Source organism: Patagioenas fasciata, chromosome 12, assembly GCF_037038585.1.
Source record: "Patagioenas fasciata isolate bPatFas1 chromosome 12, bPatFas1.hap1, whole genome shotgun sequence".
In the NCBI taxonomy this organism is placed as follows: Eukaryota; Metazoa; Chordata; class Aves; order Columbiformes; family Columbidae; genus Patagioenas; species Patagioenas fasciata.
Genome location: NC_092531.1, coordinates 13,656,858 through 13,671,832, shown reverse-complemented (window position 1 = coordinate 13,671,832; position 14,975 = coordinate 13,656,858). Strand labels below are relative to the sequence as shown.

The 14,975-nt window shown below is 38.9% G+C and overlaps 1 protein-coding gene across 1 annotated transcript in view; it reads left to right on the top strand.

Annotated features, from left to right (window-relative positions):
- SPG11 (SPG11 vesicle trafficking associated, spatacsin) overlaps window positions 1–14,975 on the top strand; it is a 34,707-nt gene that overhangs the window by 10,729 nt on the left and 9,003 nt on the right. Inside the window, exons 13-30 of the mRNA XM_071813916.1 lie at window positions 179–306; window positions 954–1,132; window positions 1,596–1,803; window positions 2,308–2,511; window positions 3,383–3,489; window positions 4,254–4,399; window positions 5,265–5,426; window positions 6,188–6,254; window positions 6,668–6,833; window positions 7,899–8,104; window positions 8,877–8,985; window positions 9,483–9,642; window positions 10,782–11,033; window positions 11,251–11,451; window positions 11,767–11,874; window positions 12,952–13,114; window positions 13,545–13,759; window positions 14,129–14,873. Coding sequence (XP_071670017.1) covers window positions 179–306; window positions 954–1,132; window positions 1,596–1,803; window positions 2,308–2,511; window positions 3,383–3,489; window positions 4,254–4,399; window positions 5,265–5,426; window positions 6,188–6,254; window positions 6,668–6,833; window positions 7,899–8,104; window positions 8,877–8,985; window positions 9,483–9,642; window positions 10,782–11,033; window positions 11,251–11,451; window positions 11,767–11,874; window positions 12,952–13,114; window positions 13,545–13,759; window positions 14,129–14,873 — 3,526 coding nt within the window. The remainder of the gene's footprint in view (window positions 1–178; window positions 307–953; window positions 1,133–1,595; window positions 1,804–2,307; window positions 2,512–3,382; window positions 3,490–4,253; window positions 4,400–5,264; window positions 5,427–6,187; window positions 6,255–6,667; window positions 6,834–7,898; window positions 8,105–8,876; window positions 8,986–9,482; window positions 9,643–10,781; window positions 11,034–11,250; window positions 11,452–11,766; window positions 11,875–12,951; window positions 13,115–13,544; window positions 13,760–14,128; window positions 14,874–14,975) is intronic.

Sequence of the window (14,975 nt, the reverse complement as noted above, 5' to 3'; positions counted from 1 at the left end):
ACTGGACTGAACACACTGTCAGAGTGGAACAGACAGGTTTTGTCCCTGCATCCTTGCAGCGTAGTTGCTGAGACATGTCACTGACATGCCTGTATTCTTTTGTACTTGAAGTTAACTTTAATATATTATGAGTAGATAAAAATTGTAATTGGAGATAATACTTTAATTTGAATTAAAGGTGAAAGTTTTACGAGAAGAAAATTATTTTTCTGAAAAAGAGAAGAAAATGATAGACTTTGTGCATCAGGTTGAAAGCTTTTACTCGGAGTCCTTCCAAGAAAATAAAGAGATTCATTCTCTTTCCAGGTAACGTGGGTTATCAGTTTTATTATTAATTAATAACGTTAATGGGATTTTAAATGTGCTGCCTTCTATGTTGCGTGTGATTTACTGCACTAACAAATCCAGTCTTCTGTAATTTTGTTAATTTCACACTGGTCTTCATTTACAGAAATAACGATCAGTGTGGGAACCAATTACTTTTCTCATTAATGTAACAATTGTTGTCGTGTTCTTTCGGGACTAAGTCATGACTTGGCGTAACAGAGGTCTTCTGTTCACGTCATCAGCACCATAAATGAAGTATTTTTAATAGCAAAGGATATTAAATATTAATATGTTCAGATGTAATGTTTGCTCTATTTTTGATATATAATATCCATAATATAGCAAACTAACTTAGAAAAATAATTTTACTACTAAATAATTGTAAAAAAATTATGATACTGTTCACTTGCTATGTCAGTTTTGGAAAAATGACTTAATTCTTTGCCCATTTCTCTCACACACACTCTCAAACTTCCAGCTGAAGTAAGTCCCTCTACCACTTGCAGAACTGTCTTCAAAATTGACCAGCAAAACTTGTTGACCTTTCATCATCTTCTGTTTGTTAGAATGTGGTTTGTTTTGTAGAAGAGTACTAGAGAATGTCCTAATTCAATATTTCATTGCAGTTTGAAGAACTGGGGAAAAGAGCAGGAGTTTTCCAGACACACAGCTATCCTGGACTCGCTGTTGAATTGCGACAGACATCGGGTTCAGCACCGGAGGGTCAGGATGGTGTTTGACTGGGCCCAGAGCTGGGATGAGCTTACACGGGAAATGATTCTTCTCCCCAGAAAACCACACCAAGGCAAGTGTTCTGGTACCAAGGACCTAACTGTGAATTAAAAATCTGGTTTTTTACATAGTATATTGCAGTTGTGTAGGAGTGGCATTGGTAGAACTCAAGGTGTTTGTTACCACAGTGGGTCACTTATTTTTGTTAGTGACAATGGGTAAACAGGGTGTTTCATCCTGTTGTGTTCTGACAGGGATCTCTGTTTTTCCTATATATAAAAAATCGGACCTGGCTGGAAGGGACTTGTCTAATGCATGGGCACTTCTTGTAAATGTTCTGTTCTGCTATGTGCTATAGAGCTTATTACTCAGTAGTACTATGTTTATCTTCTCCAACATGAAACTCTAACAAGCTGTAACAGTGTATTTAGTCTCAACTGTTCGTTAAAAATATGTACATGTATTACAAATATCAGTATTTCCGTAAGGGAGTGTGTGTTTGTGCTGGTTTCATCGGTTTGCCTTTTGAAACACAGAACTCAAGACATGCAATCCTGAGGTTCTTTGGAGACATTTGACAGCCCAGCATGATTGGGTTAGCATTTGTTCATGGATTGAAGAATCTGAGCCCAACCAGGCTTTGTGTGGACAAGAGAACTGGCCTCCTCTCACTCCAGACATTATTGACCAGAGCACATTATGCAGCAGCTATATGAGAAATGATATATTAAACACACTGGCCAGGTATGTGCCCTTAATGCATTGTACATGTGAAGCCAAAATCAGATATAGAAATACACGTAATAAAATCTTTGATACATGTTAACTTTTATGTTGTATTTAGTGCCCTTTTCAAAACAGTACAAATCCATTAATAAATTTAATTTTAGTCTTGTACTTGCACTTTGCATTTTCTGCAAGGGTAAGAAACAGGAGAACAACAGGAATCTGTCAGCCCTTCAGCCTTTCACAATGGTTCTCTTCCTGATGTGCATTTTAATGCAAGGGAGAAACTTCTAAACACAGTATTTCGCTCCTCACACCTCGTTTTCCGCAGTGAACTGTAGTAACTGAGATGTTGTTTGAGTGCTGTCAGACTTACTTGGGCATGTTATGTTTGCCTCAGTAGTGAAGTAATCCCCTAGAAGGAAAGGTCCGCTTTACAACTTTGAACTGAAAACACCCTTCAGAACTTCCTAAAGAGAGAACTGTCTAATCAATGTGTGTGCTTTTTGTCTTTTCTGATAGAAAGGGGATTTTTGTCTGTTCTGAGTTGGAAGATTTTGAACTTCTGCTCCAAAGATTGTCCTACGTTGGGGGAGTACTGCAAAATCCTCCCCCTGTTCCGACATACAGTGCTGCAAGCGGTCTGGACTTCCATGCTCGCTTTGTCCTTCACTGTTTAGAATATAACTTGCAGTATCTCTTATACACTTACTTAGACTATTACAGGTATGAATGTTTTTAAATTTAAATAATGAAACACAATTTTAATAGTTGGCAGAAAGAGTTTTCCCTGGCCCTTGCTGTTTGGCGAGAAGGATTACTTGTGTCACAGCAGTGGCATTGAATGAAAGATTGTGGGGCAGTGTTTCAAGTTTCATTCTGTATTTTGAAACTCTATTCACATTGCCAAGATTAATTTGTATGTCAGTCATCAAAGGAAATTATTATAGTTGTAATTAGTGTAATGTTATAAGCAATACAATCTTAAATGGGCCAAACCAACTTGTTCTTCAGAAACTCTCTCACTTGAGCACGAGTACGAGTTAATTCTTGATACTTTCACAAATAAAGACATTGCTGGTTTCTGTCTGAATTAGGATTAGTTGGAATTTGAAGGAGAAAGAACTATTAGGTATAGGAACTATATGAAGACCTCCCACTTAATGAATACTTTGCAATTAAAATTTCTTAGCTGTAACTCCAGTCTAATAGTGTAATTATTAATAAGGTGAAGTAGACCAGAAAAAAGCCAGGAAATCTTGTTTGTTTGTATAATCAATTCTAGTTTGCATAAAATATTTAGACTGTGCAGAGTGGTATTTGTGAATAGAGTCCGTTCTTTGGGAAGTGTCTGGGGTTGTCAGTGCTGGAAGCTGCTACTGTGATTTTCAGAAACATCACCTCCGAGAAGGGACCTGTCAGAGTGGCCGTGTCAGCTAAAGCTGTATGTTGTGCAGAGAAGAGTGATGTGATTTGCCTCCTTCATGAGAATGGATGAAATAAGTCACTATAGCACCAAGTCAGACGCTCTTTCTTTTCAATGCAGCATTATATTGGGGCAGAGGATGGTTACAAATACTGTGTTTTCATTTTCCAGTTTAAGTCCTTCAAATTGCCCGATTTTGGATAAGAAGGAACTGCATGAAGCGCACCCCTGGTTTGAATTCCTCGTGCAGCTCCGAGGGGTGGCTGTTAACCCACAAGGTAGGAGGGGATCCCACCTCTGTGCTGCTGGATGCGTTTGGCACAGCTGGGTTTAATTCTCTGTGCTGCTGCAAGCTCTTTATTGACCATGCCAAATCATTTACATGTGCATCAATTCCTCATCTCTATAATGCAGATTATAATTCCTACCTAAACTGTACATAGAGATTTGGAGGCTGTGGATATGTCAGAATTGTTTTGCATATGAGCATCATTGCCTTCATTTTGATTATATTCCTAACAAGTTGAAAAGGAGAATTCATAAGAAAATACATATACTATTAAAATTAAAACTTCCTCTACTCCATGTGGTTCTTCTCTGCTCCTTGGATCATGTGTTTGCTTTTTATTTTAGTTATTGTCATTGAAAATCAGTAGAATTTCTGCTCTTAACTAATTTCAGGGGGTTTTTTTAAATGTTTCATCTTTTATAGAGTCCCACTTTAACAAATTATAATAATAAGCCCAAATGAAGCTTTCCAGAAAGTGTGATGAGTTTAGGATAAAAAAATTGAACCAGTACAATGCTAAACTGTGGGACTTGATCCAAATCAATCTGTGTAGGTAAAACTATGTATTGAAATTGGGGAAAGCTTCGTAAAATTTAGAACAGTTTATCTGTATTTATAAATAAATTGAGAAAAATCACTATTAACAGCAAAAAATAGAAAATTCCATTTTTTTCATAGTTGTAGAACAGTTTTAATATGGGATTGAATAATATTGTTCTTGCATGAAATTAAATCTTTTGTTTTTCTTTCAAGATCCGAAGCTGATTTTTCAGGCCAGTCTAGCAAACGCTCAGATCTTGATTCCCGGTACCCAAGCTGGTGTGAGCAGCATGCTGCTGGAAGGACGGACGCTCCTTGCACTCGCTACTACCATGTTTGCACCTGGAGGTATTGATCAGGTACCGTGTGCCACAAATTACTGATGAGCATGTGGAGAAATTCTCACAAGGTGCTGAAAACTCAAAGGGATAGATTAATAGGTTAATAAATGTGCCATCATGTAATTTCTTTTCACTTAAAAATCTGATTTTGGTGTTCCATGTGTCAGTGTGAGCTGACCCAGTGAAGTGAGTAGAGTGGTTGGAGGTTACATGGTTTAGAAGCAGCAAGACACAGCGGCTGCAAGTTGGAGTCATTAACTCCTTTGTAACAGTTACAGCTGAGAGGGTTTATAGGCACTTGTGTTCCTTAAATCGTTCTAGTTTGCAAAAATGTTTTCAAAAACTTTTAAAATTGTGTGCCTGTATTTGTTAGACAAATATCCCCTTTTATAGCAACTTGTAGGCTTAATTTTCACGCATTTTAATTAATGAAGCAGTAAGTAACTGGACTACATTTCTGCTAGGTAGTATTCAGCTTCCATATTTCTATTTTTAAATGCTGGAAATCTGGGGACATATCAAAAAAAGTCACCTTGCTGGTTACATTGTGTTAACCAGTTGCATTGTGTTGTAGATATAAGAAAATCACATTATAAGCAATTATCGTTTAAAAATATAAATGCTTGTTGAACCACATGTTGAAACAAAATATATTAACACAGATATCTTTTTGATACATAGCACAGTAACATAAGACATCAAGTACTGTTGAAGATATGTACAATAGAACTTAAAAGGATTTTCCAGGAAAAAATATTGTCCCTGTGTTGTCGCCATACGTTAAGTTTCTGTGAGCAGTTTGGCACATTGAAACATAGTTTTGTTATTATCTTAATGCAGTTTCTTCTTCCTAATGAAATAATTTTGCTTCCTTGCAATGTAGGTTCTTCAGAATGAAGACACGGAAAAACCTCTAAAGAAAGTTGATCCACAGCTCTTAAAAATGGCCTTGGCTCCCTACCCCAAGCTCAGAGCTGCTCTCTTTCCCCCGTGTACGTCTCATGGAATTTTGCCGCCTGACATCTCTCTTTACCACCTTGTTCAGGTACAAAGTGCTCCTTTGTAGAACTTTTGGGCAGAATGAAAGTAAACTGAGAGAAGCTTGTTTTCAGGTAGAGCCTGGAGGGCGGGGACCATATGTTCTTTTCTTAGAATCCTTAATTTGGAGCTGAAGCTTATAGCTTCGTTCTGAACTGTTTTTTAAAATGTCATCTAAGTATTGTGAGTCTGCTCTCCCCCTAGTCCCCCCAGCTGTGTGAAAACATCTGCAGTGTTTAGCTTCAGCAGTCCTGGAATGTCAGAGAAGTGATGTTCTTGCGATGTTTAGTGGGGAGGTTGTTTAGTATTACAAAAATCAAAAAGTTTTGAGTTGTTTAAGGGAAATTGAAATTTAGATTTAAAGGATAGCATCTCATGGAATGTCATGACACATTTCTGGGCAAATGCCACTTACTGCACATCTGTGGTATAAGGTAAACTGGAAGTTGGAAGAAATGGTGAGAATTATTCAATATTAGGAAAGTGTTAACCTTGCTAAAATCACAGTTTAGCAAAATACTTCAGCATGTTCCTTCCCCATGTTCTTAGACCAACGTCTGAGGCTTTCCTTGCACTCATTTGTGTTCTGATCCTGCGGAGCAGACAAGTCCATACCTTAGTGAGAGAACTGCATGGATATATCACTGCTCCACAGCAGCACAGGCCATTCCTGAGTGCCTGCTGCTGTAGCTCCCTAAAATGTTCTGTAGTCTGGTCTGATGTGAAAATTTTCAGCTGTTTCAATATATTTTGTTTCTAATCTTTCAGTCATTAGTGCCCTTTGATCCCACTAAATTGTTTGGCTGGCAGTCAGCAAATACTCTTGCTGTATCAGGTACGTTACTTCCAAGTTTTATATCCCTTTTTAACCTGAACACCTAGGATGAAATGCCTTCAGTGGAATGATTTAGCAGCTAAACTTATTCAAAAGACCATTTAATCTTAAAAAAAAAAAAGTACTAACTTTTTTAAAATTAAATCCCAGAAAAGTTACCTTTTTCTATTAAGCTTTTCACAGACAGATTTTTATTGTGAGGTAGAAAAGCAGTGTTTTCTTTTAAAAGCCAGTTGAGGGCCTAAGAAGTGATCTAGAGTTCTGATTTTACAATGATTTTACAATTGGAATTTCAGTGGGGTTTGAGTATGCTGAGATTTGAATTAGAACAAGAGGAGAGGTGTTTGTCCTCTCATGTTTTGTAGCTGAAAGCCATTGTCTATCAACTCCTAATAAGATGATATTCTTTCTAGATGCATCAAGTGACTTTCCTCATTTTTCATCCCCTGAACTGGTGAACAAATACGCTATAATAGAGCGACTGGATTTTTTATACTATCTACACCATGGACGTCCATCATTTGCTTTTGGTACATTTTTGGTCCAGCAGTTAGTGAAGAGCAAATCCCCCAGACAGTTGTAAGTCTGACGGTTCTTTTGAAGTTATAATCTAGTATGTAGATTAACATAAATCCTCCCCAACAGCAACCGAGCGGTGTTTATTGGCATCCTTGGAGTTCTAGGTGTCCTAGGAGTCTGTTCATTCTAGCGTTGAGTAAGAAAGAAATCAAATATCACCTGAAAAGTCAGCTTTATTGTGAATTACCTAAATAAAATCTATACAGTGAAAGGAAGAAATGAAAAATGTTCCAATCATATGAAACACAGGGAGGCTTTTCTTTTAAGGACCTGAGCCTCTAGATCACTCTGTAGAAAAAAGGAATTAAATTTTCTGGCCAAAGCTTCAAAATTATGTGTTCAAAAGGATACAGTCAAATTACACATCTTGCTTGGATGTATTGAATTTACTATTAAGTGTATTCAAAATGAGTAGGAGTTACATGAGAACAAATTGCTGTTTGTTCCTAGAATGTCATTTGTGTATTAGTCACTATATGGTTCTTATCATCATTTTGATACAAATCGGTTTCTCCTGTGTGAGCATCTAAGATTTGGGCAAAAAGGAAAACATACCTTAATGTGGACTTAATAGTACTTCATAGCTTAAAAGACAATCAGGCATGCGCTGTTCTCTCAGTTACTATGTGGAGCAATTCCAGGTAACCGATGAGGCAGCTGCTTGTGGGAGCTCTTCAGGGACCTTTTTGGCTCAGTGCAACCCACAGATCGGTTCAAAGTTCCTGGTCCAGCAGCCCTTGTGTTGTGAACTCTGCAATGGGACTTTTTGCACTAAAACTGCAGACGGGGGCGGGGGGGGTGGGATTTATTCATTATAATAGCAAATAGATTTGCTTTAGTTTTTGTTAAAGTTTATTAAATTGCAAAATCTGTGCTTATCATGTGTGAGGCTTTATTCGCATACCTGCTTTTTTTATAAATGTGAAACTCCTGGTTTGCAAATATATTTCATGCTAATGAAGTCTGTGAGTTTAGTAAACCTTGTAGGTACTTGTTTATATGGGGAATATTTGTCTTTGAAAGTTGGTTACAAATTGTGTGTATTAACTGTTGTTTTGGTTTCAGGATCCAGCAGGCAGGGAACGAAGCCTGGATCTTAGCTCTTTCTTTCTTCAACGTCCGGTCGGTAGGAGCAGCCTGTGTGTGTTTCCTGGAATTGCTCGGGCTTGACAGCCTCAGACTCAGAGTCGATCTTAAAGTTGCAAACGTGATTTTCAGTTACAGAACGAGAAATAAAGAATCTCAGCACAATCAAATAAGAGAATCTTTGGGTAAGGATGTCTTTTGTTTTAATATAGAGTACTCTGTATTTATTGAGAGGAGAAGCAGGGATGGATGGGAAGATGGTGCCAAACTTCTCAGTAATGCAGTAAAAACATTCTGTCCTTTGAAGAGCTAAGAATTTTGCTTTTCTTTTATTCCTGCTTCTTACTAATTCCGAAGGTGGATTTTGAACCTGGCATGCCAAATAGGGCCAAAGAGCGCGGTATGACGTGCAGCCAGAACTGCAGGAGTATCTGATAGACACTGCTGAGCAGTTGCCTAAGCTCAGTGTAATACTTAGTCAAGTTCAGCCTGATGTTGTGATAATATAACTAGAGGATTAAACAAAGGGACATGACCAAACCTCTTTTGTACTTGAAAACTGTCTTACAGTTGCAGTGAAATCAGCTGTAAGGAAATATCCTAGGAATTACTTTAGAAAGTTGAATTTTACCTGTAGGTCCACAGGTATCTTTTTGTCCCAACTGTGAAACTACTGGCATTTATTTATATTTTCGTGATAATTCTAAGAAAGTATGTGTTATTTAAAACTACAGGTAGAGCTTATTAAAAAAAAAAAACACTAGTGTCGTGTGATTTGAAAGGTGAAGTTATTTTTCATAAGTCCTGTAGCCACTTTGGTGCCAGACTTGGCATAGTTATTAAAACATTTACAGGAGTGAAATTTGTTCTGCTTGTTGATTCTGGTACTTTTGAAAATATTACTGTTACTTTAATGCCAAATAGCATCTCAGAAATAGTCATATGTTCTTTTAACAGTTGAAAAGTTAACAAAATTGGCTGATGGTGAAAAAGCAGCAGCAGCAGCAGTTCTTATCTCCTTAGAAGAAGCCTTTTGGGATGCAGTTGAGCATCAAGGAATAAAGAAGTGAGTAAAACTTGATTGAAAGGGTTATGCAGGCAATTGAGATTGAGCACTGAATTTTACCATTTGTGTATTCAGATAAGAGATCTGTGCGTGTTTTATTGCAGTAAACCGAACAACAATATTTGAGGTTAGAACATAGTCTGGGTATTTCCAATATTAGAGGTAAGAGGTGGATGCTGGCAAGAATAAGAGGGTGCAGCTGGTGTGTTTAGACTGTTCCACAGAGCCCTTGCAGCACACTCTGCAGTGAAAGCTGTGGGCTTTTCAAAGCCTGTGGTGTCAGACAAGACACTGTCCCTGCCCTGCGGGTGGGGACGTCCACAGTGTTCGGTGGGGAAGCTGCCATGGTGGAATGTGACCCAATCTGGAGTGGAGCCAGTGGAAATGCTGGTGTTGCCATTCACATGGATCTTGGGCCACGTGATGAGTTTCTACATCATTAAGATCTGGTATAAACGTGAGTTTATTACAACTGAAACTGTTTCAATTCCATGCAGGACGTCTAGTGACTCTAGAAGGCAGTGGTCTTTGGTAATGCAGTTCTGTAAACTCCACAATATTGGGCTGAGTACATCTTACCTGAAGGAATGTGCCCAATCCAATGACTGGCTGCAGTTCGTGGTGCAAGCGCAGCTGTACAGCTACCAGCGGGAGGAGGTGAGCTGGCTGTGTGCAGCGGAACGGTCTTTGTGTTGTCAAAATAAGGAGGAAAAAATACCAAGAGAACATCACATTTTGGAGACAACGTAAAGCTGAAGCCTCAACAGTTTCCACAGATTCAGAAGCTGTCTCAGGGTGTCGATATCCTCTGATTACAATAACCCTTATTTACAGCTGCATTTCCCAGCTTTTCTGCTTTTCTCTCCCCTTTGGTATGTGAAAAGTGAACACAAGACAAGGGACATAGTCTTCAAAGGGAGCTGGCTGTTTAGCAGGTATAAGAATATGCTTCTGAGAGCATGAAAACTATTAAAGGAGAAGATCAGGAAAAAAATTCTGGTTTGAAAAATCATGTGTGTTGTGGAAAAAACAATGTTCAGAGAGGAGTGATTTGAGTGCCTCTTTGAAATGAGTTGGGCACAAAAGTATTTGCCAAGAAGGGACTTAATTTTTATTTTAAATATAGTCAAAATTATGACATACTATTTGTAAGTTTAAATTAAAATAATTTAGTTACTATTTTTTTGTTTTGTTGTTGGAGAGTTACCATATGTTCAATGTGAGTTTTAGTAAAACCACTCATCTTTCCTTTCAAAACTTACATTGCTTTTTGTGTAAAGATATTTAACCTTTTGAGATTCCAAATCTTTCCTCTTTGGTTTTGAACATAATTTAAAAATCAGTAAAATGTACCAATATGTAAAAATTAAAAACAGTTTGGAAAAGTAATGTGAGGAGGCTAACTGGAAAATTCCAGCCAAGATGATACTTAGCGGGACTGGGGTTTTTAACTTGTATTTCTCAGTTGTTTTCCTGAAAAGAAAAATCTGTAATTACACAACAGCAACTAACCAGACACTTTTCATAATACACTGTTAGAGTATGAGAGATATGACAAAAATGGGTGTCTCTAGGAGGCATTTTAGCTTTATGTAAAAGGATGAGTTTCAATATTTTTTTATTCTAGTTCATACCTACAGAACACTTTTTCCTCTCTGGGTCTCCAAAAATGTTGTAAAAAGTCAAATTTGAAGAATGTTTTATTTGTCTTTTCTGTGTATTTAATGTTTTAGCCCTTCTCCCTGGTTTTCTTTGGACCTCAAACTGTACAGATGCTTTGGGTTCTGTTTCCCCAGGTGATTTCTGTCCTTCAGGATTTCACTCCTGTTTTACAAGATCACTTGACGCTGGCGTTGGAGAAGTTCCCGCTGTCACATCCAGGGAGTTCTGGTAACAGCCCTGCCGGGGTGACCAAGAGCCAACGCACAGAGAGTCTCTTTCAGGTCCTGTTCCAGTGCCAGGGGAACCCCAGCCCCTGGCGGTACCTTCTGGCTGAAGGGCTGAGAGAGCACGCGCCCATTCTGAGCGTCTTAGCCACCTGCTTCCAAGTGAGCATTGACCACGTTATTTGTCTTTTGGGGGAATAAGTCATGAAATAGTGGTGGTTGATTTAATTATGTTAAATGGTGGATATGTAGGTTGCATTTAATTGAATTTTTTTCTCAGTTTTTGTAGAAACTGTGAATAGTGTGACATGTTTGGCCAAGTGGTATGTAATGAGGTGATGTTTGTCTCAGGCTGTTACAAACTCATCATTTTTGACAGGATGCAGACATCATTCACTGTCTCTGTGTTTGGATAATCACTGCTGTGGATGACACCACCAGAGCTGAAGCAACAGACCACATTGGAAGCTCAGTGGAAAATCACCAATGGGACCTTCATGACCTATCAGTTATCTGGAAAGTCTTTTTAAGAAAGCAAAAAAGTAAAACACTTCTAAATGGCTTCCAGCTCTTTTTAAAGGTGAGGTCATGTCTCTTTTATGGTGCACCTGAGTGTGTCTCAGGTCACCTTGCAGAGGAGAAGGCCCATAAATCCCCCCCGTCTGGCTGTTTGTGGCCTGGATAACCTGGGTGTAATACACCAAAAATCCCAGGCGAGTGAGAAAATCTTTGAATGGAAGTTCTTCCAATTATTATGAATTTGCAGATCATATCTCAATCTTGCATGCCGTTTTAATAAATGAGAACTTTGTTGTTCTGGTACTGAGGAAGACAAATTCTACATTTATGGAGGTACTTCTAGGAAATAATGATAATATATTTTTGTGTCTTAAAGGATTCCCCTTTACTGTGTATGCTGGAGATGTATGAACTATGTGTGAACTGCAAAAAGTACAAGGAGGCAAAAACCAAACTGGACAAGTTTCAGGAAAGCCTCACAAAAGTAAGCAAATTTGTTTGCTCTATCTTTGTCTAGGTCTTTCCTTATTAGATTATGATAGGTATCTAATGTAATATATAAAAATAATGTGAAAGGATGATGTAGGAACTGATTTGTGAAGGAGATTCCTTTTACTGCTGGCACTTAATGGAAAAATATCTTCAACAGTTCAAAATGCACAATGTATTTTTCTAAATGATTTTGGTTTGAGTTGATGTGGGCAGATTGAAATACAGTGTCACACACCTTGTGTGAGCAGTTTAAGGTTGGAAGGTTGGCATTGACTCAAGTAGGACCACTGGTGGTAAATTGAATTATTTGTGGGATATTCTCTGTTCTGTATTGACCAGAGCAGGACAACACTGAGCTGGTAAACCAGTTGAAGATCTGTGTAAACAGGGAACATCTGTTTGAGAGACAACCTTTTTGAATATGTTTGAAAGCTTCTGAAAAAGTCTGCGACATTGCTTTAGTTTTGATAACGGTCAGAAGTTGTGTGGACTTTTCTTTGAAAATTGCTCAGTGAACTGAATTACACTCTTTGATTAAAACACTGATTTAGCCGTTAATTTGAAGAGGACCACAGGGTTTTCATGCAGTGTTCCTTCTTTGGCACACACAGATGTTTTCACAAATTGTTTCAGTTCTTTCTGTCACAATTTTCTAGTTTCCTGAATATCTTGGTGACTAACATTCTGTGTCATTGGTGGGTTTTCTGTCCTGCAATCCGAGCTAAGGCTACATCAGTTTCCTTTCCCTAACCCCACAGAGTGGATGTGCTGATAGAGTACACAGCTACATGACAAGGGCTATTAATGCAGCAATTTATTTTATCTATCCACTTCTGATCATTCTTGCATCTTTCATCTCTTCTGTGATTATCAAAAGTAATTGGTGGTCACCCTGTCATAAAATTTCCTACTTAGAGCTCAAACATCCATCAGAAATGGGCAGTGCCCCTTGGGGAGTGGCAGTTCACTGTTAAAGGAGGAGGTAGATCTGGTGCACACCTTCCATTTACAGTGTGATTCCCACCAAAATGCGGAATATATTTGCACCTAAAAATATTTATCTACACAGCTTAAAACTGAAGGTGAACCAGCAGCGTCAGAATTACCTGTGCAGTGGTTGGAATCACAAGCATTGTTTCTTCTCGAGTTGATGATGCAACAGTGCAAGACAGAGTATGAATTAGGAAAGCTCTTACAGCTCTTTGCTGCAGCAGATCATCTGCCACTCAATGGTAAGTACAGCTTCCCCTATTAGATGATATCACTGCTCTAATCTAAAAACCACATAAAATGATTTTGGGGTGACTGAAAATGTTAAGTGTATTCATACTGGTTTATTTTTTTTTTTATAAGAATTTATACAACCAAAGTTGGTTCTTATGGAGAACTGCAGTGGTGAACATGTAATTGTGTGTGTAGGTCTGTTTGGTCGAGTGATGATGTACAAGTGTTGCTGAGGGTTGCACAGGTTATCTACAGAAGTATTTTAATTATGGACTGAGAGCTTATTTTCAGTCACATACAATTTTTAGAGTGTGAAATCCGTGCTCCTTCTCTGGCAGGGTTGCATGCTGAAACCAGCAGCAGAATTTCTTCAGGTTTTAAAACTGAAGCTTTAAAGCTTTAAAGCTGCCTTCAATTGTTAATACTCTTTTAAAACAGGCCCTTACGTGAAGAAACTGTGTGCACTGAGTGAGACTCTGAAGGATTCCTCCATCCCAATTAACCGCTCCATCCTAACCAGTTACAGCATGGAGACATTCCAGAGCGAGTGCAGGTCCATTCTGGAGCAGCTACAAGAGAAGGGAATGTTCTCCCTGGCTCGGCAGGTCGCAGCGCTGGCTGGATTGCCCGTGGACAACATAGTTACCCAAGAGGTACAGTATGGTTGTGTAGTTATATCCAGCTACTGATACTCCTATCACTGGCCATATTGAGAACGTTACTTCTCAGTCTTCCTGAAACACAAATTTTCCATCAGATCACTTTTTATTTTAAACATGGGTGTACCAAACAAGTTGACTCTAAGTGCTGAGCTGAAAAGGACAGAATAGCTTTCCCTATTCTCATACTATTTTTACTTGCTATACAATTAGTTTTATTTGGTGGGAAAAGCAGATGGATTTGTTGCATATTGGGACACAATGTAAATTCAGTTTTTCAGTATTCAGGACATCCAGTGTGAATTGTTTGTTTTTTTTTTTTTTTTTTGGAAAGGTTGTTTAAAACTTCTGTGAATTTTGCAGGTTCTAAGAGATCTGCATCATTTAAGAGACCTCGGACAGTGGCATCAGAACCAGACAAGAATTGAATTCTGGAAAAAGTGTAATGACAACTTCCTGAAAAATTCAATCTCCAGCAGAGCTGCGTCTGATTTTTTTTTGAATCAGGCGAACACAGTATTTGAATCTTTAGCTCATAAGAAGATAAACAGCATCATGGAGAGACACTTGTTGCTTACCCTGGCTGGCCACTGGCTAGCCAAGGGTGACACGGTGTCACCGCATGAATTAGAAGAACTGGAGAAGCAGATCTGGATCTGTCGCATTGCACAAGCAGCGCTGTCCACAGATGAGGGGTCAGGCGAGCCCAGGTCGTCCTCCTGTGCTGTAGTGAACAGGGATCTTTCCTTTGATCACTTAGCTAAGGAGTTTTCTTTTTCAAAGCTGCCTGCTCTGAACACACCGAAGTACTTAAAACTAGAAGGTCTTGCATTCAGAGAGTCTCAACAGACCTTGACCAGTGAGGAGGAGGAATCACTCCAGGTTCTGATTGGGCGCCTCCTTGACGAAGGCAGCGTGCATGAAGCCAGCCGGGTTTGCCAGTATTTCCACTTCTACAACAGAGACGTTTGGCTGGTGTTGCACTGCAGAGCTCTGGCTGCCGGGGAGGCCGAGCTGGACAAATTACACACAGATATTCAGACTCTCCTTGTAGCAAGAGAGGAGACACCTGAAAGCTGCGCAGCTCAGCCAAGCAGGGTCCCCAGCGGTAAGTGACACCAACCAGCTTGGGCGCCTGACCAGTAAACCCATTGCTGGGGTTCCACTGGCTTCTTCCTCTTCTGTTCCAGTGGTAATTTCCCCCAACATT